The sequence below is a fragment of the Mesoplodon mirus genome (genome assembly GCF_964341445.2).
Source record: "Mesoplodon mirus genome assembly, chromosome: 15".
NCBI classification, from domain to species: domain Eukaryota; kingdom Metazoa; phylum Chordata; class Mammalia; order Artiodactyla; family Ziphiidae; genus Mesoplodon; species Mesoplodon mirus.
Window position 1 is genome coordinate 15,455,637 of NC_138991.1, and position 27,895 is coordinate 15,483,531.

A 27,895-nucleotide genomic window follows, 5' to 3' on the forward strand; every position below is an offset into this window, starting at 1 on the left:
GAAAGTTTAATAACTTGAGAAGCTAACCTTATAAGACAGGAACCTTTGAGGTGACAGGGACAGCATCTTTCAGAATCATGGCTGCTAGAAACGAGGAGAAGGACAAGGCAGATGTTGACTAGTGCTTGACCTTGTTCCAAAGGACTGGGTTCAGAACCCTCAGGAAGTCCATGCATTCAGGAGGAGGGGCTGTGCACACCTTACTCTTGGAGTCATACCTGGGTTCAGATATGGGCCTTCCTACTTACCAGCTGCATGACCTTGGATGCGATCTGTTGATCTCCAAGAAGCCCATCTCAGGGCCAACTTCCAACCTCCAACAGGGCTGGTACCCAAAGCCCTCACCCAGCTTTTCCTCCCTTCTTGGATTGGTAAGGAATCTTTCAGTTACAAGTGACAGAAACCCAACAAGGTGGCTTAAGTACCAGGGGATCTGGAGGTTCAGCTGAGGTCACCAACTCTTCTCTCCTGCTCTGCCTTCCTGTGCTGGCTTCATTCTCAGGGGGGAGGTATGAAAATTACTTGAATATGATGGGAGACTTACTATGAGCGTGGTGCAGAGGAAAGAATATGGGCCCTGAGGTCAGAGAGACTGAGACTCGAATCTCTGCTACTAAGGTGCTGTGTGATCTTGGCTGGATTTCTTTGCCTCTGTGAGCCTGTTTCTTCACTTGTCTTGAAGTAATAAACACCTACATCTCAGAGTATTAATATCAAGTTCAAGCGAGACAATATATGTGAAAATGCCTGGTGCAATAAATGTTAGGTATTAGCGCTCAAAAAATGCATAGGAAGGAAAGCTCGGCAGCCCCCATCAGAGCTCTTGTTCTCGTGGTAAAGCAACTCTGAGCAGAGGGCTTTGGGAAAGGAAGTAGTTTGCATGTCCAGAGATCACAAAGCAGACTCACTCTTGTACTTGAGGCCCCAGATGAGGTCTCAGAATGAACAGTGGGGTCAGGAAACCCGAATTGGAGTCCAGACTCAATATGGTCAACTCTGAGGCCTCAGCTGCATCATTGGTCAAAGCAGGATGCTGGCTGAGACAAAGGCTGAGGGCTAAGAGTAGCTACCCCGTACATTTGCACGGGCTGGGTAGTGTCCCTCTGACGGCCCTCCATCTCATCCCGCGGACCACACAGCCCTGCGTGCTCGTCTCACCGCTCTGACCTCACTGCCACCTTCTCTCTCCTTCGTAAGCTGTTCCAGGCACGGTGGCCACGCTTCCAGCAAGTCAAGCTTTTGTTCTTCCCTCAGAGTCTTTGCTCCTGTTGTTCCCTTAGCTTGGAATGCGTATCGTCCACGTCCTCCGCCTAGCTGGCTCCTACTTGTCACTCATTTCAAAGGTCATCTCTTCAAAGACCTGCCTAGATCCCTCTGTATAGGGCTGCCTCTCCCTACGCTATGTACACACACACACACACACACACACACACACTGCTCTCAGTCTCATTACTCTGCTTTCGCTTCTTTATGGTACTTCATCATTCTTTGAAAAGTGGTCATTTGTTTGTTTACATGGTACACAGAATCACTGTGAATATGATAGCAACAAGTCTAAACGGATCTTGGTGTGTTGTCTTGCACTAGTGACTCAGATATTACAGGTGTTTGCTGCCGCCACCGATGTAATTTTCTGAAATGGAGACTAACTCTTGGTAAATCTCCAAACAAAAACTTACAAGTGTCTCTCCATTCTACATCGTTTATCCTGGGAAAATGAATAGTAAAAGCTTGTACAGGGCTTCCCTGGTGGCGCAGTGGTTGGGAGTCCGCCTAACGATGCAGGGGACGCGGGTTCGTGCCCCGGTCCGCGAGGATCCCACATGCCGTGGAGCGGCTGGGCCCGTGAGCCATGGCCGCTGAGCCTGCACGTCCGGAGCCTGTGCTCCGCAACGGGCGAGGCCACAACAGTGAGAGGCCCGCGTATCGCAAAAAAAAAAAAAAAAAAAAAAAAAAAGCTTGTACAAGGTACTTTGTATTTAGATGTAAATGAGGTTTGGCTTAGCACCAGGTGTTTATGAGTTTCTCACCAACATACGTGTCCAGTTAGACATTTGCATGTGGTGCTGAATGCAGGACAATGTTTTTTGTCATTCAGGATTGTCCCAGAGCACCTGGCAGGACCTCTAGCATCCCCACCTCTGCCCATTAAATGCCGATAGGTCCCTGTTATCCGTGTCACAACAAAACACTCTCACACATTTCCAAAATGCTTCCTGGTGGGCAGTACTGCACACTGTGAGAATCACGTTATTTAGAGGAAAGGTTTAGGACTATATACCTCAGGGTCTGTGAGAAAAAAATGAAATAACCTAAAAGGCTCTGTATTGTGTCTGGCATATATAAGTGCTTAGTAAACATGAATTTACTTCATCTCTTTCCCTTATTCTGGCCACAAGTTCTCAGTCTGACCAAGAGGGAGCATCTACCATCAAGTCTGGCAACACGTAGGAAGATATGCTAAATATTTCAGGGAGTGAGCGAGAAAGTTAGGCAAGAGGAAGCAGACATCACCCCCACCCCCAGAAAAGCTGGCAGAATAGCATGACAGTTATACAAATCGATTGTGGAACTATTATATGAAATACTGCAGAGCAATTTGACTTGGGACCTAAACTTAGTTTTCGGTGTAACTTTGCTCCCTCCCAGCTGTGGAGTAGATTTTTAAGACTAAGAGAACCCAGGCTCAGGCTAGGGAATTGTTTCTGGATAAGGATGGGCAGGACCCAGCCGATCCCCTCTGAGGCAGTGCCTGGCCTGGCTTCATCAACGACAGACAGAGATGAAGGATGCCATGGTGATCCTATGTCCAGACTCTCACACCAGACCCTTTGTACAGGCTGGTCCCTCTGCCCAGGATGCCTTCTCTCCCTCACTTCTCACCCCTTCTCCACCTGGCCGTCTCTTCCTCATTTTTAAAGTTCAGGATGTATTACCTCCTCCAGAAAAGCTTCCTTGGACATCCTAGCAGAACCGACTGTTGCTCCCTCCTGTGTCCACAGGTTGTGTACTTTCTTCTACCATAGTATTTCCAGTGTTGTATGCTTGTGGGCTGAACCGACTCCCCAGGTGGCCTGCAAGAGCTGTGCCTAGTTCATCTTTAAATCCCTGACAACCAGCTCAGTGCCTGGGACACAGCAGGGTCCAACAAAAGTTTACTTCCTACGCCACCTACCTCTCCCCGGCTTTGGATTCCAGAATAAACACACCACAGAGTCGATGCCACAAAGTTCACAATACCATCATCCAGGCTATAGATGGAGGCGCTCATTTTTAAAAAGATAGACTCTGGTCCAAATGACAGTTTATTTAAAACAAAGGTGACACAGTGGAGGAAGGAGGAAGGAGGGAGAACAACAATTCTAACATAAAAGCACATAGGAAGCATCTCAATTTTTTTTAAAAAAGGCAGTGGAGGAAGCTATGTCTCATACATATACAAACTGCTGACCTCGATTGGTTATTTACATCCAAACTTTATAAAATAGCATTTCAGGTCAGCTCTTAAGCCAGTGTTATTAGTTTTTGTTACAAAAAGTTAAAGCTACAAACTTCACATTTTTAAGTTGTACGTCTGCAACAGCATTTAAGCTTTTTTTTTTTCCAAGTTGGTCTGAGTGCAAGCTGGTAGAAGAGATTTTCTTTTTCCGAACACAAAAAAGAACATGGATTCCAAATGCAATGACTATAATCCTGATGAAGATACAGACATAGTGCTTAAGAAAGGATGGGGTGAGAGGATGTGGGCTGGGCAGGAACAATTTTCCAGTAAAAAAGGAGCTGCAATCTTTAGAGGCAACATGGTATGCTAGAAAGGGCACTGGAATAAGGATCAGAAGTCCTGGATTTGAATTCTGGCTCTGCCATATTCTAGCTACTTGACCTTGAGCAACAGACTTTACCTCTCTTGAGCCTCAGTTTCCTTATCTGTAAAATGAGGACAGTAATACCTGTATCACCCAGAGCCATTAAGTTTTCATAGATAAAGGGTTATTCGGACCATCTACTTCTTCTTGAGTGAGCTATGGTGCGTACTTTGTATCTTTCAAGGAATTTGTCTATTTTATTTAAGTTGTTGAATTTATTAGCATAAAGTTATTCATAAAGTTGTTATTAGCCTTTTAATATCTGTAGGATCTGTAATGATGTCACCTCTCTCATTCCTGATATTGGTAAGCACAACTGAATTTTAAATGGTATAAACAATACATCTCTGGCAGCAGGTGCTAAATAAATGTTTCCTGGATCAGAACCTACAGTCTGGAGGAGTCAAGGCTATAGTTCTTAAGTTGCTTTGGAGTATTGGGTCTATCTGTGTGTCCGTCTATCTATCTATTTAACCATGTATCCATCAAGCCAAACATTCATCCACCAATCCATCCATCCATCCAATTGGTGGTTGGGAGAAGGGACAAGGAAAAAGAAAAATTGAAATTTGCTTCAAAATTACTGATGAGGAAGCAGTAAAGATATTCTTGGAGAATCTGAGATTTTTAAAAGACACAGTTAGGTCTGGGTCATTGTTTCCTAGGAGAGGACAAGTCAGAGGCCCAGAGTCCCCTGGAAGCTTGAGTCACAAATGCTCAAGCAATGACTGACACTCAGGGCTCAACGGAAGCCAGCTGACCTATCTTGAATTTAGTATTCAAGGAAAAAAATGACTAGGATTTGCTTCTCTGCCTTCCTGTCACAAGAAAACAAACACACCTTGTCAGGAAATCCATCTCATCCAAAATAAACTGACTTTTGGCCAAAGGGCTCTGCCTAGCTAGACTGGAAAGCAATGTACTTTGTTGGACCAGCATGCTGGATGCACACATGCTTGAAACAAAATAAACCTCAGATCGAGATTCATCACCCAAGAATATTTATGGGGGAAAACTGAACCTTCTTTTACTTGGCTCTAGCTTAGGAAGGGAGAAGAATGGGCATTCCCCTCCTGTGTGGCCAAGTGCAAAATCCTTTAAAAAAAAGAGAGAGAAAGAGAGAGAGACTGAGGCAGGACTGTTAATTAGTGCAGCAGATGGTGTAGGAAAAGTCATGCTCCATACTTTGGGTTTTAAAACTCACTTGGCTGTCAGACTTGACTGTTAATTCAGTGGTTTCTCAACCTGAGAACGCCAGCTAGAGTTTGTTAGTCTGTGCAAGAAAAGTGGTCATTTCATTTTTACGAAGGCTTGCTGGATAAACAGGGAACTATATTCAATATCCTGTGATAAACCATAATGGAAAAGAATGTGAAAAAAATGTATATCTATGTATAACTGAATCACTTTGCTGTACAGCAGAAATTAACACATTGTAAATCAACTATACTTGAATAAAATTAAAAAAAAAAAAAAAGACGACTTGTGACTTTCCTTTTCCCTGTAAATACTGGTCCCACATGGTGATGCTATGAATCCTGATTCTACCACTTACTACCTGTACCACCTTGGGAAAGAACTTTTTTCTCCCTGAACCTGTTTCTTCATCTATGAAATGGAGATAAAGTACTTAATTCACATAGTTATTGGGAAGTTTGGAGCTGCCACAAAGAGCCTACCTACCTAGTGCAGTGCCTGGCGTATAGTAAGTGGTCATGATCGCTAGCTGCCGTTGATTATTGTAGCGGGATCCTCGAATTGTCCTCTGTTGTCTGTACCTGTCACAAGCCTGCTTAGCTGGCCAAGCCCTGCAGACCGACAACAGCCTCTTGCATTTTAAAAAACTTGCTGTAATTGTAAAGAACAGAATCCAGCCACAGAAGAGGAACATTCCCTGACTCTCCACTGATCCCCAGGTTTGGGGAGCAAGAGCAATAATGGAATCAAGTTACAGTATCCTTAGGTGCCACCTAGTCATAGCTCCCCTATCTGAGGGGAAGAGGTACTAGAAAACAAAAAGACAGTTGTCTTTCCCAACTGTCTGCTCTCGGCTGTGTGACTCAGTGACATGTGGCCTTGAGCCAAGGCTCCAGAGGGATGGCTCGGCGCTGTCTGTTGCAAAGCCCTCTGAGCTGCTTTAGGCCCTACAGCTGCCCGTGTGATGCCTGTCTGCTGTCCGGCAGATGCTGTGGAGCTCACGGAATGGCTGAAACTGAACGATCTGGCTCCCCTTGGGAATCTCTTCACAGCCAGTCGCCTACTGAAGAGACAAAGCAAGAGCAACTTTCCATTAGCAGGATTCCCTGAAACAACTTCACCAAAACTGACACAAGTGTCTTCCCTCCAAGAAGGGGCTGCTTGGTTTAGTGAAGCAGGAGTGAGGAGCCCCAAAGTCCAATTCCAGCTCTTACTTTAATTTGCTCTGTGATTTGGGCCATGTCACTTCTCCTCTCTAAGCCCCTGTTAGACCAGATGATGTCTATGGTCCCTTCCAGCTCTGGCATTTTACGGGTCTGGGTTGAGTCTCCTGGAGAACAAATCTTAGTCTGATATTCATGTACCCTTTCCAGACCCCGTAGCAGTAAAATGAAAAAGAAAACAGTCACATGTTTGAATGTGGGTCTCAAAAGCAATGCCCTCTACCCCTGTCTGTAAGGAATGTGGAGCAAAATGCCATGTGTGTAATCTTCACATGGATGATGAGAATTTCAAAAACCTTTTCCCTTTTGCAGACTGAACACAGCTCCACTTTGCTAGGAGCTCCTGGCAGGCCTGTCCCCTTGCTGGATCATGTCTCCTCTTAAGGCACTGGGCAGTGTCTTTGCTGTGACTCTAGGCAGTTGGGAGAGTGGAGATGGATGAAAGGCATTGAAACTGCAAAGGCCCGTCTTGCAAGGAGCGTGCCAGGCTTCTCCTGGGACTCAGAAAGTAAACACCAGTACTCAAGCCTTTCCCTTGGGCATCACTGATAGCTCCAGAAGCCAGGGATGGCCTGCACAAGGCTGAAAGTGTGGTAAAGGAACAGGCCCCAACCTAATCTGTCAGTGCAGCCCTGCAAAAGGGTGGGGTTGGCTCCAGGGGGTGGAGTGCCCCCAGCAGTCTCCTGGTGTTCTCTGCCCTCATGTCCCATAGTACCATAATCTTACAGAAAAGAGGCAACTGTTTAAAACTGTACCTATACAGAGATGCCACCACGCCATGTGGGGAATCTAGTTATAATTTATATATATATGCATATTTATATATATATTTTAAAGTCTTCCAGAAAGAACCACTGAAAGCTACTGGGAGAAGAAAAACAAAAGACAATGGGACACTTTCCCAGCTCTCACTCAACTAGGAGTCTCTGCTTCTGGGGTTGAAAACTCTGAGTTTCAAAGCGCCCACATGAATCCTCTGAAATGATATAACTGCCCAGTTTAAATACACACATCAGGGCGGCGCGCTGACCGGCACAGCAGCCCTGGCCACTGGCGCGCGTTCCTGAGTTCACAGAGGGGCTGGAGAGATGATGGAGGCAGCTGGAGGGCCGAGCGAGCCAGAGTTCACCGTCGGCCTGGGGCCCTGCCGGCCTCGCCCCCTCAGAAGTTCTGCTGCCGCCGCTTCTTGGCCTCAATGGCATCAAGAATGGGCTGCCGCTTCGACTGGTACTTCTGCCGGATCTCTTCAATCTCCTGCTCCATCATGGGGTCCAGGGCCAAGAGCCTCTTCTGAAGGTCCTCCACGGTCCAACTCTTCAGCTACAAGAGAGGGAGAAAGTATAGTCACGACAAGGTCCAGGTCAGTGGCTTTTGGAGACAACGTATCCCAGGAAGAGTTCTTTTTTCTTTTGGCCGTGCCATGTGGCTTGTGGGATCTTACTTCCCTTATCAGGGATTGAACTGCGCCCTCGGCAAAGTGCAGAGTCCTAACCACTAGACCACCGAGGATTTCCCCTGGGAAGAGTTCTAAGTGTTAATCTCTTTGATTTACTGTTCCTTGACCAGGAACTTAATGAATGAGACTTTCATCTCCCCTCTCTTGTAAATTAATTACATTGGATTCATTGTTAGGGCACTAAAATAACAGTAACTTGGTATATATAGTATAATGATTGCCTCCTGGCTCTCGTCCTACCCGTGACACGGGCATCTGCACGGTGGCCATGTCTCCTTCGGGACCCTACACCAGGGAGGACAGATGCTCGCTGAGGATCGGATGCCCTCCCCCGGCCCCCGTCTCCCCACACCACAGTGTCTCGGCACTGTCATCCTAGTCATCGCTAGCATTTACTGGGGGCACCACTCTAAGTGAGCACTTTATATGGATGATCGACGTAAGTGTCTTGGGAATACAGACACAAGCCCTTTGTGGGGGTGGTGGGACGGGGGGCTAGCTGGAGAAGCCCTGAAACTTCTGAGATGAAGTTTCCGTCATGCAGAAAGGAAAAAGAGGACCTGATATCTAAGTTAATAATAAAGGCAAGCACCTACACAATGCTCTCCATGCGCCAGACACTAAGTGCTTGACATACATTATACATCAATTAATTTAATCCTCATGACAATCCTGCGATTTCAGTATATTATTATCCCTATGTCACAGATGAACAAGCCAAGGAAGAGGGTGTCTCAGTGATTTGCCCAGTGTCTCACGGCCGAGACGTGGCAGAGTCAAGATTCAAACCCAGAGGCCCTGCTCTTAACCAGCGTTGGGGGCAGGCAGACTCGCAAAAGCACGGGTTTGAGAACCAACTCAACCTGTGTTGGAAACGTGGTTCTGCCTCTGCAGATGCTGTGAGACTCACGCCAGGGACCGATTGCTCCAGGGCTTCCTCATCTACAGAAGTGGGACCACAGGGCCTCATCGTGTTTATTATAAGAATCAAATGAGACCGTGGCTGTTGGGTGGTCGGCACAGCGCCTGATGCCCTGTGTGCTTAACGATGGCAATGAGTGTGACAACACACAGTCTTGGCTACAGCCCAGGGGGGCGCCATCTTCCACCTGTGTCTGCAGCTGTCGGGCAAGTGGCCTCGTGGCCATTGCCGTATGTGTGGAGTGTTCACTGCATCCGAGCGAGGCCAGGCCAGGCTGGCAGGGGCGGGAATGAATGCCGACGTTCTCCACAGCCGGTGGTGAGAAATTCTGTGAGCTCACAGCCAGGGTAACAGGCACAGTGTTTCAGGAACTCAAAAGGCTCACTCAAGTATCGCGGGAGATTTATAGAATCACCGGCTCCCTCAGCCCCTGCCTGAGGCCTCACCAGGGACAGGGTGTCGAAAGGTGGGTGAAGGAGCCTCTTTCTGTCCCCCTCTTCCCTTTAGAGGGAAGCGCTGCAGTGGCCTCCCTAGAAATGGCTTAGTGACCTGTCACCACAGGAATGTCCCTTGGTCCACTTCAGGGAGGTGGTCTCAGAAGTGAGAAAAGCCTCACAGTTCAAGACGGAAGGTTCTTTCTAATATGAGAATGGAAAGGCTTGAGAGGGTGTGGAAGTGCTGGAAAGTCAGGCTGAAAAAATCCATCTTGCCTTCCAGCCTGTGTGGTTTTACTCCATCCTGGAGGCTGGTGTTCTTGGTGCAGGGACACCCCGGAGGGTGATGCTTGCCTAGTCTTGAGCTTTTCCAATTCCTTCTCCAAAGAGAGGACACCCTAAACCTAATACTGAATGTAACTGGTGGTTAAGGACAGATCCTAACTGCATTGGCTGTGTAACCTTGGACAAACAACTTGCCCTCTTTGAGCCTCACTTTTCTCCTCTGGAAAACAGACAATCCCAGTTCCTCCAACCTTGGGGTGAAAAGAGAATTGGACGAGTTCATAATAGGTGTGGCGGTCTTACTGCAGGACTTCATGTCGTAGGTATTTGGTGGACAGCAAACATGCCATAAATGGTAGCTATCACTGCTGTTATTAATAACTGTTATTGTTATATTATCATTATTATTAATATTATTGGGAAGTCTCTAATTAATCTCTCATCAATAAGCTGTTCCTGTAACCTCAGATCCAAACCAGAGTCAAAGGAGTGAAAAAGAGAATATTCTGCTTTATTTTGGGTTAACAATGCCTAAGGGCTGGCACTTTCCCACAATGCCTGTTAACGTCTGTATAGTTTAACAAAATAGTTTTCATCCAACCATTCATCAAATATTCACTGAATACCTACTATAGGCCAGGCACTGTGTACTGAAGGCACATAGGATCCTTCAGTGGAAAGAAAAACAAAAAGCTCCCCAAATCGTTGCCCTCACGAAGCTTACATTTTAGTGAGGTGAGACAGACATATGACAATTAACACAGTAAATTAGTAAATGACTCTTAGATTAGAAGGTGTTACAGAAAAGAAAAGAAAAAAGATACAGTGAAGGAAGGCGAGTTGGGAATTGGGACGGGAGGCTTGCTTCTGATCCATCCATTTGGATAAAGACTCAACTGCAAGATGAAGAAGTGCAAGTCGGTGGAACTGCACTGGCTTGCCAGCTTGTCCTGCCACTTCAGGCAAGCACCACCTCCTCCCTAGGCCTCAGTTTCCCCCACTTGTAAGAGAGGGCTGCCTAGACGATCTCAAAGGTCTTTTGAAACTCAGTGGTTCTCAAAGTACGATCCATGGATCACCTGCATCAGAATCACTTGTTGAAAATACAGACTCCTGAGCCCCCAACCAGAGCTACTTGATCAGGCTCCCTGGGAGGGGAGGCGCAGGACTTGAGATGCTAGAGAAGCTATTCAGGCGTTTCTTCTAAGCCCTCAATTTGATAAGCGTGATCCTACACCTTCCTTCTCCTCTTCCCGGCAGTGAAATTCTCACAAAGTAATTGCTGCCTGTCTCTGGTCAAGGCTTCTTCTAGGTTTCCAATTTCTATGCAGCTCTTTTGCCCTTGATTCTAATCTGGGGGCAACAACAAGCACCCTGGCTTTATCTCAGCCACCTTCAGACTAATTTACTTGCCCTAAGGCCCTTGGGGCTTAAGTTACAACTGACCTATTAGAACACAGCCAGCCAGTCACACCATCCAGATATAGATTTTTCTGAAAACAAGCTCAGAGAATGGTTTTATGGTGCCAAGGGTAGCATTTCACCTTCCTGGTCCTTGGTGGCATAAATAAATTTCAAATGTATATCCTGCAGTAAAATAGCTGTGGTTCTACAGTTTCCTGCAGCCGGCATCCTGATGGAGTAAATGCTCATACCAGCCACATAGGTAGCTTGAGCGGTTTTCACTAGCTAAAGGGAATATCACCGTTTAGTATCTCATCTAAACCCTAGGACTGAAACATCCTCTCTACACTGTGATTCCCACAGTTCCATCTCTAGACCAGCATTCTCCTCTGAACTCCAGACTCACACACCCTGATCACATCCTGCTGGCTACCTCCGTCCCTTAACACGTCCAAACTAAAACTCTTGAGTCCCATCCTCCCTCATCCCCAAGCCTCTTCTCCTTAGCCCCCGGTCTTCCCCATCTCAGGAACGGCACCCCCATCCTCCCAGGTGCTCAAAATCATCCCCGACTTTCCCCTTTGTGTCACCACCCCCTTGCCCACATACAGTCCTCTGATCTAGTCTCTGAAATACTGGTATAACTCAAATCCAACCACTTTTCTCATCTCTGCCTCCAAGCCCTCAATTCAGGCCACCATCATCTCCCAGCAACAAACAATTAAAAATACAGAAATGAGGGCCTCCCTGGTGGCGCAGTGGTTGAGAGTCCGCCTGCCGATGCAGGGGATACGGGTTCGTGCCCCGGTCTGGGAGGATCCCATATGCCGTGGAGCGGCTGGGCCCGTGAGCCATGGCCGCTGAGCCTGCGCGTCCGGAGCCTGTGCTCCGCAACGGGAGAGGCCACAGCGGTGAGAGGCCCGCGTACCGCAAAAAAAAAAAAAAAAAAAAAAAAAAAAAAAAAAAACCAGAAATGAGCCACCCTTATGTTGCCTACTGCATTTAGAATAAAATCCAACAACTCACCAGGGGCTACAATGGCCCTGCATCTCTGGCCTATCATCCCCTCCAACTTCATGACTGCTGTTGCTCAGGACCCTCTAGCTATGCTTTATTTCAGATTGTCAGACAGGCCACACTTTTCTGGCCTCAGGGGCTATGCAGTTAATGATCCTCCTGCCTGGATGGCTTGTCGCCAGTTCTTCCTTATCCTTTTGGCCTTAGCTCAGATGTGAACTCCTCAGAGCACTCAAGCAAGCCCTCTCCTGCAAGCAAGCCAGCCCGTCTTATCTAGAAAGGCTGCTGGAGGAGCAGCTGGGTTTAGGGGGAGAGCAGTGGCTTTGAGTCAGATGGCCCTGGTTCCACGGGTGCCCTGCCTTTGGGTGCTGGATGGCCCTGGGCAAGTCTTTAATGTGTGCCACACCTGCCTGCTTTTTCAATGGAGGACAACAGTATTTCACCTACAAGGGAACTTGTGAGGCTTAGAGGTGTTGGTAAAGTATAAAACATAGCGCCTGGTGCGCAGAAAGAAAGTAGATGAATGGAAGCTGCCACCTTAAGTCCTTTATTGGAAAATGGAGGAAATAGGTGAGTAATATAAATAGTAGCTGCTGCTGCTATAAGAACTGAGCTTGATGAGCTCACAGTGTGGTGCAGGACACACACCCCACTCACAGAGGCGTCTCTAGTGAACTCTGTGTGAGAAACCCTGAATCAGATGGACCTGGCTTGTTTCTTCTGGGCCAGACGACAGCAAAGTCCTCAGATTGCCGGCGTGAGGACGGAGCCAGAAGGCTGATGGGAAGTGACTTCTTCTCAAATGGCCTTAGCAACCCTGAGATTCTGAATGATGGCGTGTCAATGTCAGTTGCACAAGTGGCCTAGAGAACAACCGAGAAGATCTGGCTGGTGTTTCATCACAAGCAACAAGCCATAGGAATTACACTGACAGTGAGCCCATCTTGAATCAGCAGGGTCAAGCTAAACTGAACACATTAGAACATACAGGAGAGTTTCATCCTGCCTTGGCAACGAGGCCCATGGTGAACAAACAATCCAAGGTACAGGATTTAGACCTATCTCAAAGGCCTGCTCCGCTGCTGCCAGAAACTCTTACCTCAGAAGTCTATCATGAGAATGGTGTCATGATATGTCCCTAAAAAAAAATTCAAACATATCATCCCTTCGGGACAGGTAAGTCAGGCTGATACCCTGTCACAGGTGATGTTTTATTGCAGCCAAGAACGAACACACCTTTGGAATTTAGCAAGATGATAAGGAAGCTTGATAGAGGCGAAACTACCAGCAGGCCACCCCATTCCTTTACCACCCGCCACTAGAAGGTTAGCAAAAGTGCAACAGAGAAAACATATAAAGGTCAGGCAAAAGGTATCTAAGACATGGATTTAGTTCCACCAAAGATACGTTCCCTATCTTGAATTGACCTTATCTTTATCTAGGGGTGGATTCAAGACTGGGGAGAGGTGACTCCAGTAAGATAGGACTCTCCAGGGATGCAGTCACCTCTCAGCAGATGAGTGAGAAGATGATAGCCAAGCAGGAAAGCAAGGACGCTGACACCCAAATCACAGCTGGTGTGGATTAAGTAAGCACTAGATTATTCGATTTCAAAAGATCTTGCTCCTTAAATAAGCCTTGTGAGAATTTTAATGAGAGATTTCCTCTGATTCAAATTGTGGTCAGGCCAAACCATGTCTCCCTCAGTCCCTTATAAACTCTGCCTCATGCTTCTCCAATAAGGAAGAAAAGTGGCAAAACTGTTATCAGTGAATTCTTACTTCAATCCCATTCTGAGCTTATGATGACTTCAAATCAATACATGGAACGGTTACCAGAATTCCAATCAAAGCAAACATGACTGCACGTGTATAAAATATTTACGAAGATGACTGGAATGAAATGCAGACTTTAAGCATAGGTAAAACAAAGACATCTGGCTTCAAGCAGGCACGGTGATATAATGACAAGAGCTCCAACAGCGGTCAGAAGATTGGCCTCAGACAACCTGAAGACTGCATCCAGAGAGCCCCCTACCGAGAGAGGGTTCAGTATGAATCGTGTGTGTATGTGTGTGTGTTGTGTGTGTGTCTGTGTGCGTATGAAGGATGTAATTTGATAAATGGTATAAACAAAAAGACAATAAAGCAAAGGGGTTTTTTCCTTTAAATAATGGGGTTTTACTATAATATGAAGAATAGGGAATTCCTTGGTGGTCCAATGGTTAGGACTCTGAGCTTTCACTGCCGAGGGTGTGGATTCAATCCCTGGTCGGGGAGCTAAGATCCCACAAGTGGTGCAGCAAAAGAAAGAGAGAGAGAGAGAGAGGGAAAGAGAGAGAGAAGGAGAGAGATAGAGAAAGAGAGAGAGAGAGAAAGAGAGAAGGAGGGAAGGAGAGAAAAGAAAGAAAGAAAAAGAAAGAAAGGACGGAAGGGAGGGAGGGAGGAAGAAGGAAAGGAAGGGGACTTCCCTGGTGGCGCAGTGGTTAAGAATCTGCCTGCCAATGCAGGGGACACGGGTTCGATCCGGGAAGATCCCACATGCCTCAGAGCAACTAGGCCCATGCGTCACAACTGCTGAGCCTGCGCTCTAGAGCACGCGAGCCACAACTACTGAGCTCACGTGCCACAACTACTGAAGCCCACACACCTACAGCCCATGCTCTTCAACAAGAGAAGCAACCGCCACCAGAAGCCCGCGCGCCACAACGAAGAGTAGCCCCCGCTCACCGCAACTAGAGAAAGCCCGCGCGCAGCAACGAAGACCCAACGCAGCCATACATACATACATACATACATACATACATACATACATAAATAAATAAATAAAACAAAGCAAACTCTATGGAGATAAAACATAATAAAAAAAAAGAAGGGAAGGAAGGAAGGGGGAAGAAAGAACAGTACTTGCGTTCTCCTGGTTATTTGTGATTTCCTGAAAGTCATCCTTAAACTTCTGTGACAAAATAAATTTTATTTTATTTTATTTTTTTGTGGTATGCGGGCCTCTCACTGTTGTGGCCTCTCCCGTTGCGGAGCACAGGCTCCGGACGCGCAGGCTCAGCCGCTCCGCGGCATGTGGGATCTTCCCGGACTGGGGCACAAACCTGTGTCCCCTGCATCGGCAGGCGGACTCTCAACCACCGCGCCACCAGGGAAGCCCCAAAATGAATTTTTGAAGAAGTACTTTTACATGCTTAGAATTTACTCCAACTCTGTTCTGGCATGAACTTTTACAACTTACTCTGAAAGTCACAAGGCACCTGCTTTTGGTTGTTGTTTCAGTTTGGTTTTGTCTGTGAGTTTTATAATAGCCGTTGGCCAAACGTAGTCAAGTTTTGACCAAACCCAGATCTTTCACTGCCATCATGATTCTGGCTTTCCACAGCAAGAACCCAAAAAGAAATTTCATACCCCAAATATAAAAGAGTAATGGACCTCAAGAGGCACTGCATTGCTAATATTTAACATTACATCTTTAATTATAAAGACGCAGCGAGTACCGGCTCTGTCAGACACCTGTGCTTGGCCTGAACTGGGCAGGAGTAGGGATGATTGAGGGGTGTGGCCAAGTAAGGGTGTGTATGGGACAGAAAGAGTATGGCAGGGTCCTTTCACACTAGGAGTAGAAATAAACGAGGTAGATAAGTCATGAAACCAAGCTACAGTATGAGGCATTACTGAGTAAGTGCCCAATGACTGCTAATTAGAGCTACTCTGAATTGAGTGCTATGTGCTAGGTAGGCACTGTGCTCAGCACTTTACATGCATCATCTCATGTAATCCTCAGAAGAGTCCACGAAATAAGTAGTGGTATCCATTTTACAGAGATGGAAACTGAGACTTAGAGAGATACAGGAGTTGTTCCCCTGACCCCAGAGCCAGCAAATGTAAGTGACTGGGTTAGGATATGAGCTCTTGCATGTCTGAGTGCAAAGCCAAGCCAACTCTGTGTCAAGGCAACATGTACTACAGTTGAGGGAAGGAAGAATCTCTGTGGTCAGAGTCTCTGAGAGAAAGAGCTTGCCTTTTTATATATTTATAGTGCAAAGAAGGGGTACTCACTCTAATTCAGGGAAAGTCTGAATTGTAGAATTTTCAAAAATGAAATGCAAATCTTGTTATTTCAAGTAACTATCACATATGAGGTAGAGGGAGCTAATAAAATTAGGTTAAGTAAATGAAAGGATTTATGAGTTCACTTATCAATATTACTAATAGCTACTCAAAATTCCTTTCGGTGCCATGGTTTTTCATGCCTCCATGATTCTGCAGAACAGAATCCTCCCTGTCCTCGGATTAGGAGATGCCCATTCGACCCTGTAGCCCCGCTCAAGCTCCCACTCCTCTCTCTCCCCAACTCCCTTTTCCTTTTACTAAAGTGGGAGCTATTTAAGAGTAGGAACTACCTCTAATATATTTTCAGAGAGTCAGGACAGCAGAAAACAGTTCTCAATGAATATTTAATAAAGAAATAGATCCTTCGATCTTGAAGCCTTTGCTTGAAAATGATACTGACTTTTTATTGGCTTCCCTCAATTACTAGTAAGACACCGGGCTTTTCGGAAGCTTTGAAAATATGTAACCAATAAATAAGCCTAAGAGCATAATATAAGTGTGTTAAATAAGGTTATGTCAGTTACTCCAAACTGACTCATGCATGCCAAAATCAAAATGAACAGCTCAGGGCCTCCCTGGTGGCGCAGTGGTTGGGAGTCCGCCTGCCGGTGCAGGGGATGCGGGTTCGTGCCCCGGTCTGGGAGGATCCCATGTGCCGCGGAGCGGCTGGGCCCGTGAGCCATGGCCGCTGGGCCTGCGCATCCGGAGCCTGTGCTCCGCAACGGGAGAGGCCACAACAGTGAGAGGCCCGCATACCGCAAAAAGGAAAAAAAAAAAATACAAGAAAATGAACAGCTCATCCAGTGTAATGACTGCAATAAAGTTACAAGGGAAAATGGACAGGAAAATCCACGCTGGTCTTGATGGCTGATGACTGCTCTTTAAGAAAAATTCTGTTTTAAGAGTAGCTATAAATTGGTTTATAGATTTCACACTTAAGGAAGCCAAACTATGAGAGGAAAATTTTCAGGAAGTTAGCAAACACATAGACTCCTAGAATAACTAAACGTCCTAAAATAACTGTCAATGTCTAAAGGAGGCAAAGTAGAGGAATAGAGCTGAATGTGATGCTCCTGATATGTGAAAGCACGAAAGGGAGACATCAACAGTATCATCGTTCTTGCGGGATATTAATCTTTCAGAGGATATGAAAACCTAAAACGCCAACTGCACCAAGCTGCTGTTTTGTTTTGTTTTGTTTTGTTTTTTGCGGTACGCGGGCCTCTCACTGCTGTGGCCTCTCCCGTTGCAGAGCACAGGCTCCGGACGCGCAGGCTCAGCAGCCATGGCTCAGAGGCCCAGCCGCTCCGTGGCACGAACCCGCGTCCCCGGCATCGGCAGGCGGACTCCCAACCACTGTGCCACCAGGGAAGCCCCAAGATGCTGTTTTAATGTAGCTGAAGAATTCGGGAAAAGGGCTAGCTAATCATACAAAAATCCCTATAAGTTGTGCCTTTGCACACTTTCTTGGGCTGGAAATTTCCAAGGTAACAAAAAGTCCAGGCTATTTTCTCTCTTATCTTACCAAATAAGAAGAAGCCCAAAGAGTCCCAAGCAAAATCTGAAGGCTGAAATACAAATTAATCTCACTTTATTTAGTAAAGGTAGTATTAAAAGGTATCTTCAAACATAAATAGGATCCAGTCTAAATACACTAAAAGAACAAAATGTTTACAGAAAACTAGTCAAGAAGGAAGGTACACGCTCTCTGAGTAAGGAACAACACTCAGTTTCTGGAGAGCATATAAAACCCCTATAAGCCTTACTGCTGGACACTCCCATGTAATGAAGGGTCAGAGATTTACAACCTAAGTACCCCAAGAGAAGTACTCTCACAATATCCTTTGAGGAAAAAAAAAATCTGCAGCAAAAGCAGGTAAGTTCTATCTGCAAGGCATGTCAGCATCTTTCTGCAATGGCCATCAAGTTTTGGGACCTAAATTCCTTACAGTGTCAAAAAGGAAAAATTAGGTCTAGATAGAGGGGTGTGTAAGACTTACTCGGCCCAAACCACAAAACTGCTAAATATGGATTTTTGCCATTTTCCTTCTCTTTTTCTGATTTAAGACTTCTGTAAAAAGTCACCTTTTTTTAAGAAACATAAATCAGAAAAATAAGAGCATTAATATGTATGTGTCCTAGATACTTTGAGACAGTCCTTTATTCTTTTCAACCAACGTTTAATCAGTATGGATAATCAAATGTGATTTAATTTATGCCATGGTAATACTTTTCAAATGTGTATCAATTCACAAACCAGAAAACATTCTTTGTAAAGACCATGTGTCCTAGCTTTTTGGCTCAGAAACAATGATCACCATATTCCTAGCAGTAAGCTCATCCAAGCTCAGAGTTAAAAACACTTAGCTTCTCTGGTATGAAACTGTTCTTTAAAATTTGTATCTTAAATGTTTTCTATAGTGAGCAGGCATCGTGAAGAAAGAAACTGTCTTCAACCTGGGGTCTGGCGTAAAATTTGGAAACTATAATGACAGGGAGAGGGGAGAATGGTGATAATAAGACAATGTATATGGTAATATACCATGGGACGGTATATTTCATGATTAAGATGATGTTTATATCTGTCTATAAACACAGTCTTTGTAAGTTCTAATTTTCTTAAAACATTTCCCCTCGTGAAATGTCTGACTGTTCATAGCACAAGTATATCTGACTGTTAATAGCACAAGTATATAGTTAGTACTGCTTTTGACTTGATAGTATTTCTTTTAAAAAGAACAGGGAGAGTGTATCAGTTACCAATTTATTACTCTCAGCTCTGAGTGCACCCTTCTCTGTGTAATGCTCTGTGGTAAACATGCATGTTGAGCGCTTCTCCTTTGAAGTGTACGTGATGTTTTTCTCAGGAGAGGCTGGGGGGACAGTGCAGGGAGGAGGCAGCTCCCCTGAGCGTCCAGCACTGGGGCCAGCAGTGTGGATGTGAGGACAGTTGGTGGAGTGTGGCCCAGCCACGGCCCAGAACCTGGCTCCTGTGTGACCCTGCAGCCTCAGCCTGGTAATAATGTTTCAGCAGTCCTGTCGACGTGGACACCAGAGCTCCCACAAGGGTTGCAGGCTCTGAAGGTCTCCTGGCCCCGCCAGGACCCAGACCCTCAATGCACGTCCATGGCACTGGCTGCTGCTTGCCTGCTCCTTGCCTGCACTCCAGAGGGCCATGGATGGTCTGCCCAGAGCCTTTGGGCCAGCTCAGGTCTGGCCAAATCGGCAAACTCCTCTGCTAGGCCACGGGCTGAACCCCACCTCCTCTATTCTGAACCCCTGGTAGTCTGTCCTTCCTTGGGGATACTCCGTCAGCCCTAGGGAACCATAGAGAGTTTCCCTATACCTTACAGCTCCTCTTTTATCATAGGTAATAACTCCTTGTATTTTGTTTTTTAATTTTTATTGGAGGATAGTTGATTTACAATGTTGTGTTAGTTTCAGGTGTACAGCAAAGTGACTCAGTTATACATATATATATATCCATTCTTTCTTAGGCCATTATAGAGTATTGAGTAGAGTTCCCTGTGCTATACAGTAGGTCCTTATTAGTTATCTATTTTACATATAGTAGTGTGTATGTGTCAATCCCAATCTCCCAGTTGATCCCTCCCCCCCTTTCCCCCGGTAACCATGTGTGTTTTCTGTATCTGTGGCTCTGTTCTATGTCTGTCTTTTTTTTAGATTAATAACTTCTTGTAGTAAACCTCCCCCGTTTAACCTACAATGTGGTTTGTATCTCCTGACTGGACCCAGACTGCTACAGGGAGACAGGGTGCCGGTGAGGACACACACGAGCATGTGCTTGCCCACTAATGGAAAAACATCAAAAATGCCAAACCCTGAAGAAAAATTTCAATTTGAAAAATGCCCAGGCAATTTCAAATCCAGAATAGTCGAGAATGTTTATTTGCAGCCCAAGTATAGGATTAAAATACTCTTATTTCCTCCCACTGAAACCTATACTAATAGTGACTAGATAAACAAATTGTGGTTTAGCCATACAATCGAAACTACTCAGCAGTCAAAAGAACAACTCCAGGTACGTGCGACAACACCGATGAATTGCAAAACAGCACACTAAATGAAAAAACCCTCCACAGAAGATTATGCCCGGAATGACTGACTCCATGCACAAACATTGTAGAAAAGACAAAACTAGCAGAACAAAAAACAGCATGAGGGAACTCTTGGGGGTGATGGAAATGTTCTATATCCTGATTATGGTTGTGTTTACACAACTGTACACATCTGTCACAACTCAGCAAACTGTACACTAATTTAATAAGCCAATTTTATGGTATATAAATTTAACCTCAATAAACTTGACTTTATAAAGCAAAATCTACACATAAAAAATTGTGGAAGGTAGTTCAAGTAATACTTAAAGGGAATATTAGAGCCTTACATGCATAGATTAGAAAAGAGAGATGATTTAAAATTATTAACTTTAATTATCCAATTAGAGAAGGAAAAATACCCAGAATAAACCCAAAGAAAGTAGATATAGGTAATATGAATTTATGAATTCAAAAGCTAATGCTCAATGGCAAGGATCAATAAAACCAAAAGCTGAATCTTTCAAATGACTAAAAAAAACAAAAAACAAAAAAACCCAGAAAACTTCTGATAAATTTGATCAAGAAAAAAAAGAAGAAACAAACACTAGGAATGAAAACCAAGCTGGAACTACATATTCTACAAATTTTAAAATCCAAAACTTGATGCCAAAAAATTTAAAACCTTATATGCAATCAAGATTTCTTGGGGGGGGGCGGGAACCCTAGATTTATTACTTGGAATAAAACCAAAAAGACGATGGACTAAGAAATCTGGACCACAAGGATAAAGGAAAAAATGTATACTTAACTAATAGAGACACAGAGGATGAAGCAATCTTTGAAAACAGAGATAACCATGATATTCCTGAGCAAAGTTGCTTCCCCTATAAGCAGGAAAAAAAAAGTTAACCCAATTTCCAGTTCTCCCAACAAGGCAGACTACTGATACATACCCTGAAGCTTCCTCCTGTGGAAGAAGGGAAATCTCCAGGGGCCAGAACCATTGTTCTAATACTAATCCCACCTTCCTATAATACTAACAATGCTATTCCTGGTAAATCAAGAAAGCATACAGAAAGGTAGGACAGAAGGATAAGCAGAAGCTCCCCCCCTGGGGTTGCCTTGGTGAGAGGGTAGGATTTAAAGAACTTGTTGTATAATGATTATAGTAACAATTACTATAATATAAGCCAGCATTTTAAAAACATTTATTGGGCTTCCCTGGTGGTGCAGTGGTTGAGGGTCCACCTGCCGATGCAGGGGACACGGGTTTGTGCCCCGGTCCGGGAGGATCCCACATGCCGCGGAGCGGCTGGGCCCGTGAGCCATGGCCGCTGAGCCTGCGCGTCCGGAGCCTGTGCTCCGCAATGGGAGAGGCCACAGCAGTGAGAGGCCCGCGTACCGCAAAAAAACCCCACATTTATTAACCACTATTAGCAGGTCACCACATCGAGTACTTTTTGTGTATCATCTCATTTGATCTTCATTAACTCTTGCAGCTCTAATTGTCAACCTGTTTCTTTAGGTGGAGAATTTGAGGTGTGCAGGATAACGTACTCTGTCTCCATCTGTAAAATGGCAAAGCCACATAATCCCAACTAACCTTCTGGAAAGTTTCTGTGAGGAATAATCAAAATAAACATGAGGGTAGAAGTTCCCTAAGGACAAATTTTGGCTGAAATCAAAAAACAAGGTATCTTCAGGCAGACCTTTGAAGGCAGTGGTATGTACTATTTCCCAACTGTGGAATCCCCCCTTCACAGAGATGACCAGAAGTGGTCAAGAAAACGCTGGACGATGTCTCTTGTTGGAGACGTAGCAGGACTAGAACGCGGGCCCTTTAAGGCCTCTGTCCATTCTGAAAGCCCAGCACTCTCCGACTGACACAATGCCACGAGAGCTTATTGAGAGAGGCGATGGCTTCTAGGAATTCAAGACATAGGCCATTTGTTACCTGTGCTTTCAGTGAAGCCAGGTGGAAGTGACCTCGGGACAGCCCTTCCTAGGGCCTGAGGTGTCAAGATACTGCTTGCAGGTCTTAGGATCCGTTTCTGCTCATCTGTTCTTTTTTTTTTTAATGTTTATTTATTTATTTGGCTGTGCCGGGTCTTAGTTGTGGCACACGGGATCTCTAGTTGCGGCATGTGGGATCTAGTTCCCTGACCAGGGATCAAACCCAGGCCCCCTGCATTGGGAGTGTGGAGTCTTAACAATTGGACCACCAGGGAAGTCCCTCTGCTCTTCTGTTTTAAGCCATCTAGATCTAAATTATTTCTTACTCCTATTCACACTGCTGCTACCCAAATTCACGAAACCCATGGTCTGTACTCTGTTCTTTGGCTCACCATGTGGTTGAGATAAAAACCATCCTACACTGTAAAAACAGAGAGAAACCGGCCACGAAGAATGAACTTGAAAGAAGGAGGCTGCCAAGCAGCCACGGATCAGGTTGCCTCAGAACCAAACAAAGGCAATGAAAACCAGTGTCAAGCTCACACAGGCTGATACCGTTCTAAACAACCCTCTGGGGTCATGAGCTGCGGCACTAAAGACTTGTTCTTGGTGCCATTTCAATAACCGAGTTAAAAACCAATCTTCCCTCGGCTGCTCGATTCCCCAGCAGAACAAGGCTGCTGTGGCTCGGGACAAAGACGACATTCATCTGCCATGTGGTTTCTCAGAAAGCATACCTAAACAGCAGGCTGCCCTGGCAATTTTTGATACATATTTCTTTTTCTGACTGATATTCTTGGCTGGTTTTCTGACAGTAAAAAGTACAAGATCTCATTATATTCCCAAGTACAAATTAATTCAGCCTCAAAGCCCAGCTTTACAGGAAAAATAAGAAATCTGAAACAAAAACAGTATACCTTGTCAGGGACAATTTAGGACAGTCTTCTCACCAGGAACCACTCGGCATGGTTACCCCAGTAAAGACCATTAATGTGCAACTGGTGTTTATCCTGGCTGGCTCCTGGGCACTCACAAGGCACTGCAGCATCGGAGACCAGAGTACTAATCATGGTCTCCATTCACCTTTCTTCCAGCACAGGATTATGAAAAGAAACTCATCAAAGAAAGGTTAACAAGTAAACAAGCATGGAGTTGTTTCCAGGATGGAAAGATGGTGGCCAGAGACAGAGAGAGTAGCATCTGAGGTTTAAAATCCTGGCTTCAGTCACACACTCCACAGACAAAACACCAACAACAAAGCAAACACGTTTGGTTGTGTATATATGTCCCAGCTAGCTAGTGGGAAGCAGCCACATAGCACATAGGAGATCAGCTCGGTGCTTTGTGTCCACCTAGAGGGGTGGGATAGGGAGTGTGGGAGGGAGACGCAAGAGGGAGGAGATATGGGGATATATGTATATGTATAGCCGATTCACTTTGTTATAAAGCAGAAACGAACACACCATTGTAAAGCAATTATACTCCAATAAGAATGTTAAAAATTTTTTTAAATTAAAAATAAATAAAATTATACATAAAAAGAGTAAAAAAAAAAAGATAAAGTTAATGACAAAACAAAAAACAAAACAAAACAAAAAAAGCAAACACAAAGCCTCATCTCCTAAACCTCTCACTGACAAGAAGAGAAAGCCTGGCTTAGTAAGTGTGAATGATCTCACAGCAACTTCGCTCCAACCAAAAGAGCTCCCAATACTAAACACCAAATAAAAGGAGAATGAGGAAGTCAATCAAAATAACATGATGTGGGGCTTCCCTGGTGGCACAGTGGTTAAGAATCTGCCTGCCAATGCAGGGGACACGGGTTCCAGCCCTGGTCCGGGAAGATCCCACATGCTGCAGAGCAACTAAGCCCATGCGCCACAACTACTGAGCCTGTGCTCTAGAGCCTGCGAGCCACAACCACTGAGTCCACATGCCACAGCTACTGAAGCCCATGCGCCTAGAGCCTTTGCTCCACAACAAGAGAAGCCACAGCAGTGAGAAGCCTGCGCACCGCAATGAAGAGTAGCCCCTGCTCACCACAACTAGAGAAAGCCCACACGCAGCAACGAAGACCCAATGCAGCAAAAAAAAAAAACAATAATAATAACATGATGTGATGGACTATTATGTAACCATCAGAATGATAATTTTATAGGTGTTTCTAATGATATGAGAAAATGTCTGATATGTTAAGTGAAAAAAAAATCAAGATGCCATATTATATATACAGAATGATCTCAGCTGTGTACAACAATTTAAGTATAAGAAATATGGAAACAAATACTTTAAAATGTGAACTGTGATTATTGCTGGGGGTGGAGGAACCGTAGAAGAAATTTTCTTCTCTAAGACTGGTGGTTTTAACCCAGACCTACATTGTCTTTCGATCACAGCAGCAGAATCTGCCTTTTTGCCTGCAAGGTGAACCTAAAAACAAGCATCGATGATAAAATCTTTAAAAGACACTATCATAATTTAGGAGAATATGACTACAAAGGAGGAACCTGCCAAGACGCTAAGATACTCAAGTAAGTTTCAAACTAGAAGAACTAAAAGCATTTCTGATTAAAGCTATAAAGAGAACTGATGTGAAAGAGTGAATCATCATTGCAGGTGAAAATATACCATTACAACAAATTCAACCCACAGCTAAATTCTACAATACCAGAGAAAGCTGGGAATCACTGTCAAAGAAAGACCTCAGATACCTATTCATCAAACTTCCAAGAAAAAAATAAAAGCATTTTAAAGTTATAATTACTAGGACTTAGAGAGGGTCTGAATTTGCCCCCCAAATATAAAGTCCCCAGCAACAAGAAACACTGACCATTGGAAGCTAGAAAATAGAAAGAAACTTAGGAGAAAAAGAAAAAGCTTGTACTTGATGCCAAATTATATAACCTGCAACCAGCCTAAGAGGACCTCCTGACTCCTTTTTCAGTCCAGCACTGAAGGCCTTTTGGTCAGAAATAATCAATTTTGCTTGGCAAAAAAAGCATCAAGACATAGAAATGCTTTGGATCAAATTCTGTAGAATCAGCCTATTTGAGACGCTTTAAAGTTAATGCCAAAACCAATCTGGTGTTCTGTTCACAGCTCCTTTCTAGAGGTTGTAAAAGCAGAAAAATATTTAAACTCAAAGTTTGAAGTGGAAACTTGCTATCTGTAAAAACAAGCCACTTTTAAATATTAGAAGCCTTCAAGATTTGGTGATTCCAAATTCACCAGGTATATTAAAAATCATTGGTTGGAAGTAAAATTGGCTAACTGTTTAGAAAAAGATGAAGCTGGATCGCAACCATACTCTTTACACCAAGACACATTCCAGACAGGATACATAATGAAAATGAAAAAATAAACATTCTAAAAGAAAGTAAGGGTTAATATTTTTATAATGTTGGGATCTGAAAAACTTCTAAACATGGCATTAAATTCCAGAAACCATAAAGGAAAAGCTGCTAAATCAAAACACATAAAACTAAAACTACCTGGACAGTTAGGCACCTTATATAAAGTTTTTAAAAACTAGGAAAATATCTTTATTGTATATGTTTAAAGGTTCATAATCTCACTTGATATATGAAGAACTCTTTGAAATCAATAGGAAAATAAGAATTCCAAGGATAATTAGACAAATAACACAAACTGACAATTCAGACACCAAGACAACAGGGGGATTTGACCATCGGTATCACAATCTTAAATGTATAAAGTTTGACCCACGTGTTCTACTTGCAAGGATTAACTCTAAGGACATATGTATTGTGCAAAGGTGGTTCATTAAAACAATGTTTAATATTAAAAAGCCGGAAGTCACCTAAAGGTCCACGATTTGGGGATTGCTTAAATCAGAGGTCATAAACGCAGCTGTTTTTTTTTTTTTTTTTAAGTCAGGAGGCTCTAACTTTTTTTTCTTTTTTTTTAAAGAAGATGTTGGGGGTAGGAGTTTATTAATTAATTAATTTAATTTTGCTGTGTTGGGTCTTCGTTTCTGTGCGAGGGCTTTCCCCAGTTGTGGCAAGCGGGGGCCACTCTTCATCGCGGTACGCGGGCCTCTCACTGTCGCGGCCTCTCTTGTTGCGGAGCACAGGCTCCAGACCAGACACGCAGGCTCAGTAGTTGTGGCTCACGGGCCTAGCCGCTCCGCGGCATGTGGGATCCTCCCAGACCAGGGTTCGAACCTGTGTCCCCTGCATTAGCAGGCAGATTCTCAACCACTGCGCCACCAGGGAAGCCCAACGCAGCTGTTTTTAGGGGCCGGCACAGGCAAGGAAAATGAGCTCAATGGGCCAGTTTTGATGCAGGGAAACAGGAAGTGGTGCAATCCGTGGTGAACTGGAGAGCTCAGACCCTTTTCGGTAATTCAAATTGTAAAAATTATGTGTGCCACAGCCAAACTGGCTCTCCTTTCCCCAGTCCCCATGGCCCCTCAGGGTTAGATGTGTAACCCACAGCCACGGGGTACATACTACAGCCTGGTCTCTCCCCTCACTGTGAATGCGGGATGCTCACCTACCCGTCACACTGGAGGAGCTACAAAAGAGTTCATTGATGCAGCATCACTGGCTCCCAGGATCAGACAAAACCTTAACGGTCATCTAGTCTACACGTTTCCTTGAGGCTACGGTCATTCCGCCTGGTTGAACAGGCCCAGGTACAGAAGGTAGCCAGGAGAAGGGGAAGGCACGGATGGGGGGAAGGCCAGTAGTCAGGGAATAAGGCTTATCCTGTGGGATTTTCATTTCCCACAAGAAAAAAAAACTGAGATGGGCTTCCCTGGTGGCGCAGTGGTTGAGAGTCCGCCTGCCGATGCAGGGGACGCGGGTTCGCGCCCCGGTCTGGGAAGATCCCACATGCCGCGGAGCGGCTGGGCCCGTGAGCCATGGCTGTTGATCCTGCGCGTCCGGAGCCTGTGCTCTGCAACGGGAGAGGCCACAACAGTGAGAGGCCCGCGTAACGCAAAAAAAAAAAAAAAAAACTGAGATGGGAGGAGAGGTCGTGCGAATGAAAAAAGGCAAAATCCTCCGAATCACATACCTTCTATATAACTGTACATAAAACTGATCAAATACCGGGAACTCAAGCACGATTTCTGAAAATTCTCGCATAAAGTGCTGAGTTCACAGTACCACTTAAGCATTCCTTCAACAATAAACCTCTGGGCAGCTGTTGCCCTCATTAACCAATCTGGCACAGAGAAGGGTTGCCACAGATAATGTGACAGATGATATATGGTATTTTATCATAAGATCTTAATTCATCCCAGGAACTGGTTTAAATCCATCTTAGAATGGTTGTAGTTTATAATTACAGTCTCAGCAGCATGTCAAAAGTAGAAAATATCCACCTGCATCTGGAATGGAACATTTCTCCCCAGTGAAAACAACTTTATGCTTGGTCCTACCGTATCTGGGAATAATAACACTTGGGAGAAGACAACCAATTCCTCGATTTGCTTCATTTTAAACACTGCTCCCCCAAGATTTTTTAAACTCTCAGATACATCAAATGGAGAACAGATTTGTCGTTGCCACGTGTTAGGAAATGGGGTGGGAGGGTGTACCTATAAAAGCCAACAGGAGGAATCCTTGTGGTGATGGAACTGTTCTTTCACTCTTGATGGATGAATGTCAATATCCTGGTTGTGAAACTATGCTATGATTTTGCAAGATGTTACCAACGGGGCAACTGGGTATAGAGTACACAGGATCTGTCTGTATTATTTCTTACAACTACATGTGAATCTACAGTTATCTCAAAATAAAAAGTCTAGTTTAAAAAAAAAGGAATATAGATAAGATTTTTAAAGGGATACATCTGTATTTGAAGGCTACAAAATCCTAGAATAGTCTTTACTATGACTGTGTTAAGTAAAGAGCAAATGGAAGTGATTGGTGGGTCTATAAAGTAGATACGAGTTTGCTCTTCTTCCAGCAGCTGGCCACCCTCTAATCCG

The 27,895-nt window shown here is 44.7% G+C and overlaps 1 protein-coding gene across 1 annotated transcript in view; it reads right to left on the reverse strand.

Annotated features, from left to right (window-relative positions):
• Positions 1 to 3,292: 3,292 nt before the first annotated feature.
• The window catches only part of STK4 (serine/threonine kinase 4), a 98,689-nt gene continuing 74,086 nt past the window's right edge, over positions 3,293 to 27,895 (reverse strand). Inside the window, exon 11 of the mRNA XM_082645398.1 lies at positions 3,293 to 7,606. Coding sequence (XP_082501524.1) covers positions 7,448 to 7,606 — 159 coding nt within the window. The 3' untranslated portion in view covers positions 3,293 to 7,447. The remainder of the gene's footprint in view (positions 7,607 to 27,895) is intronic.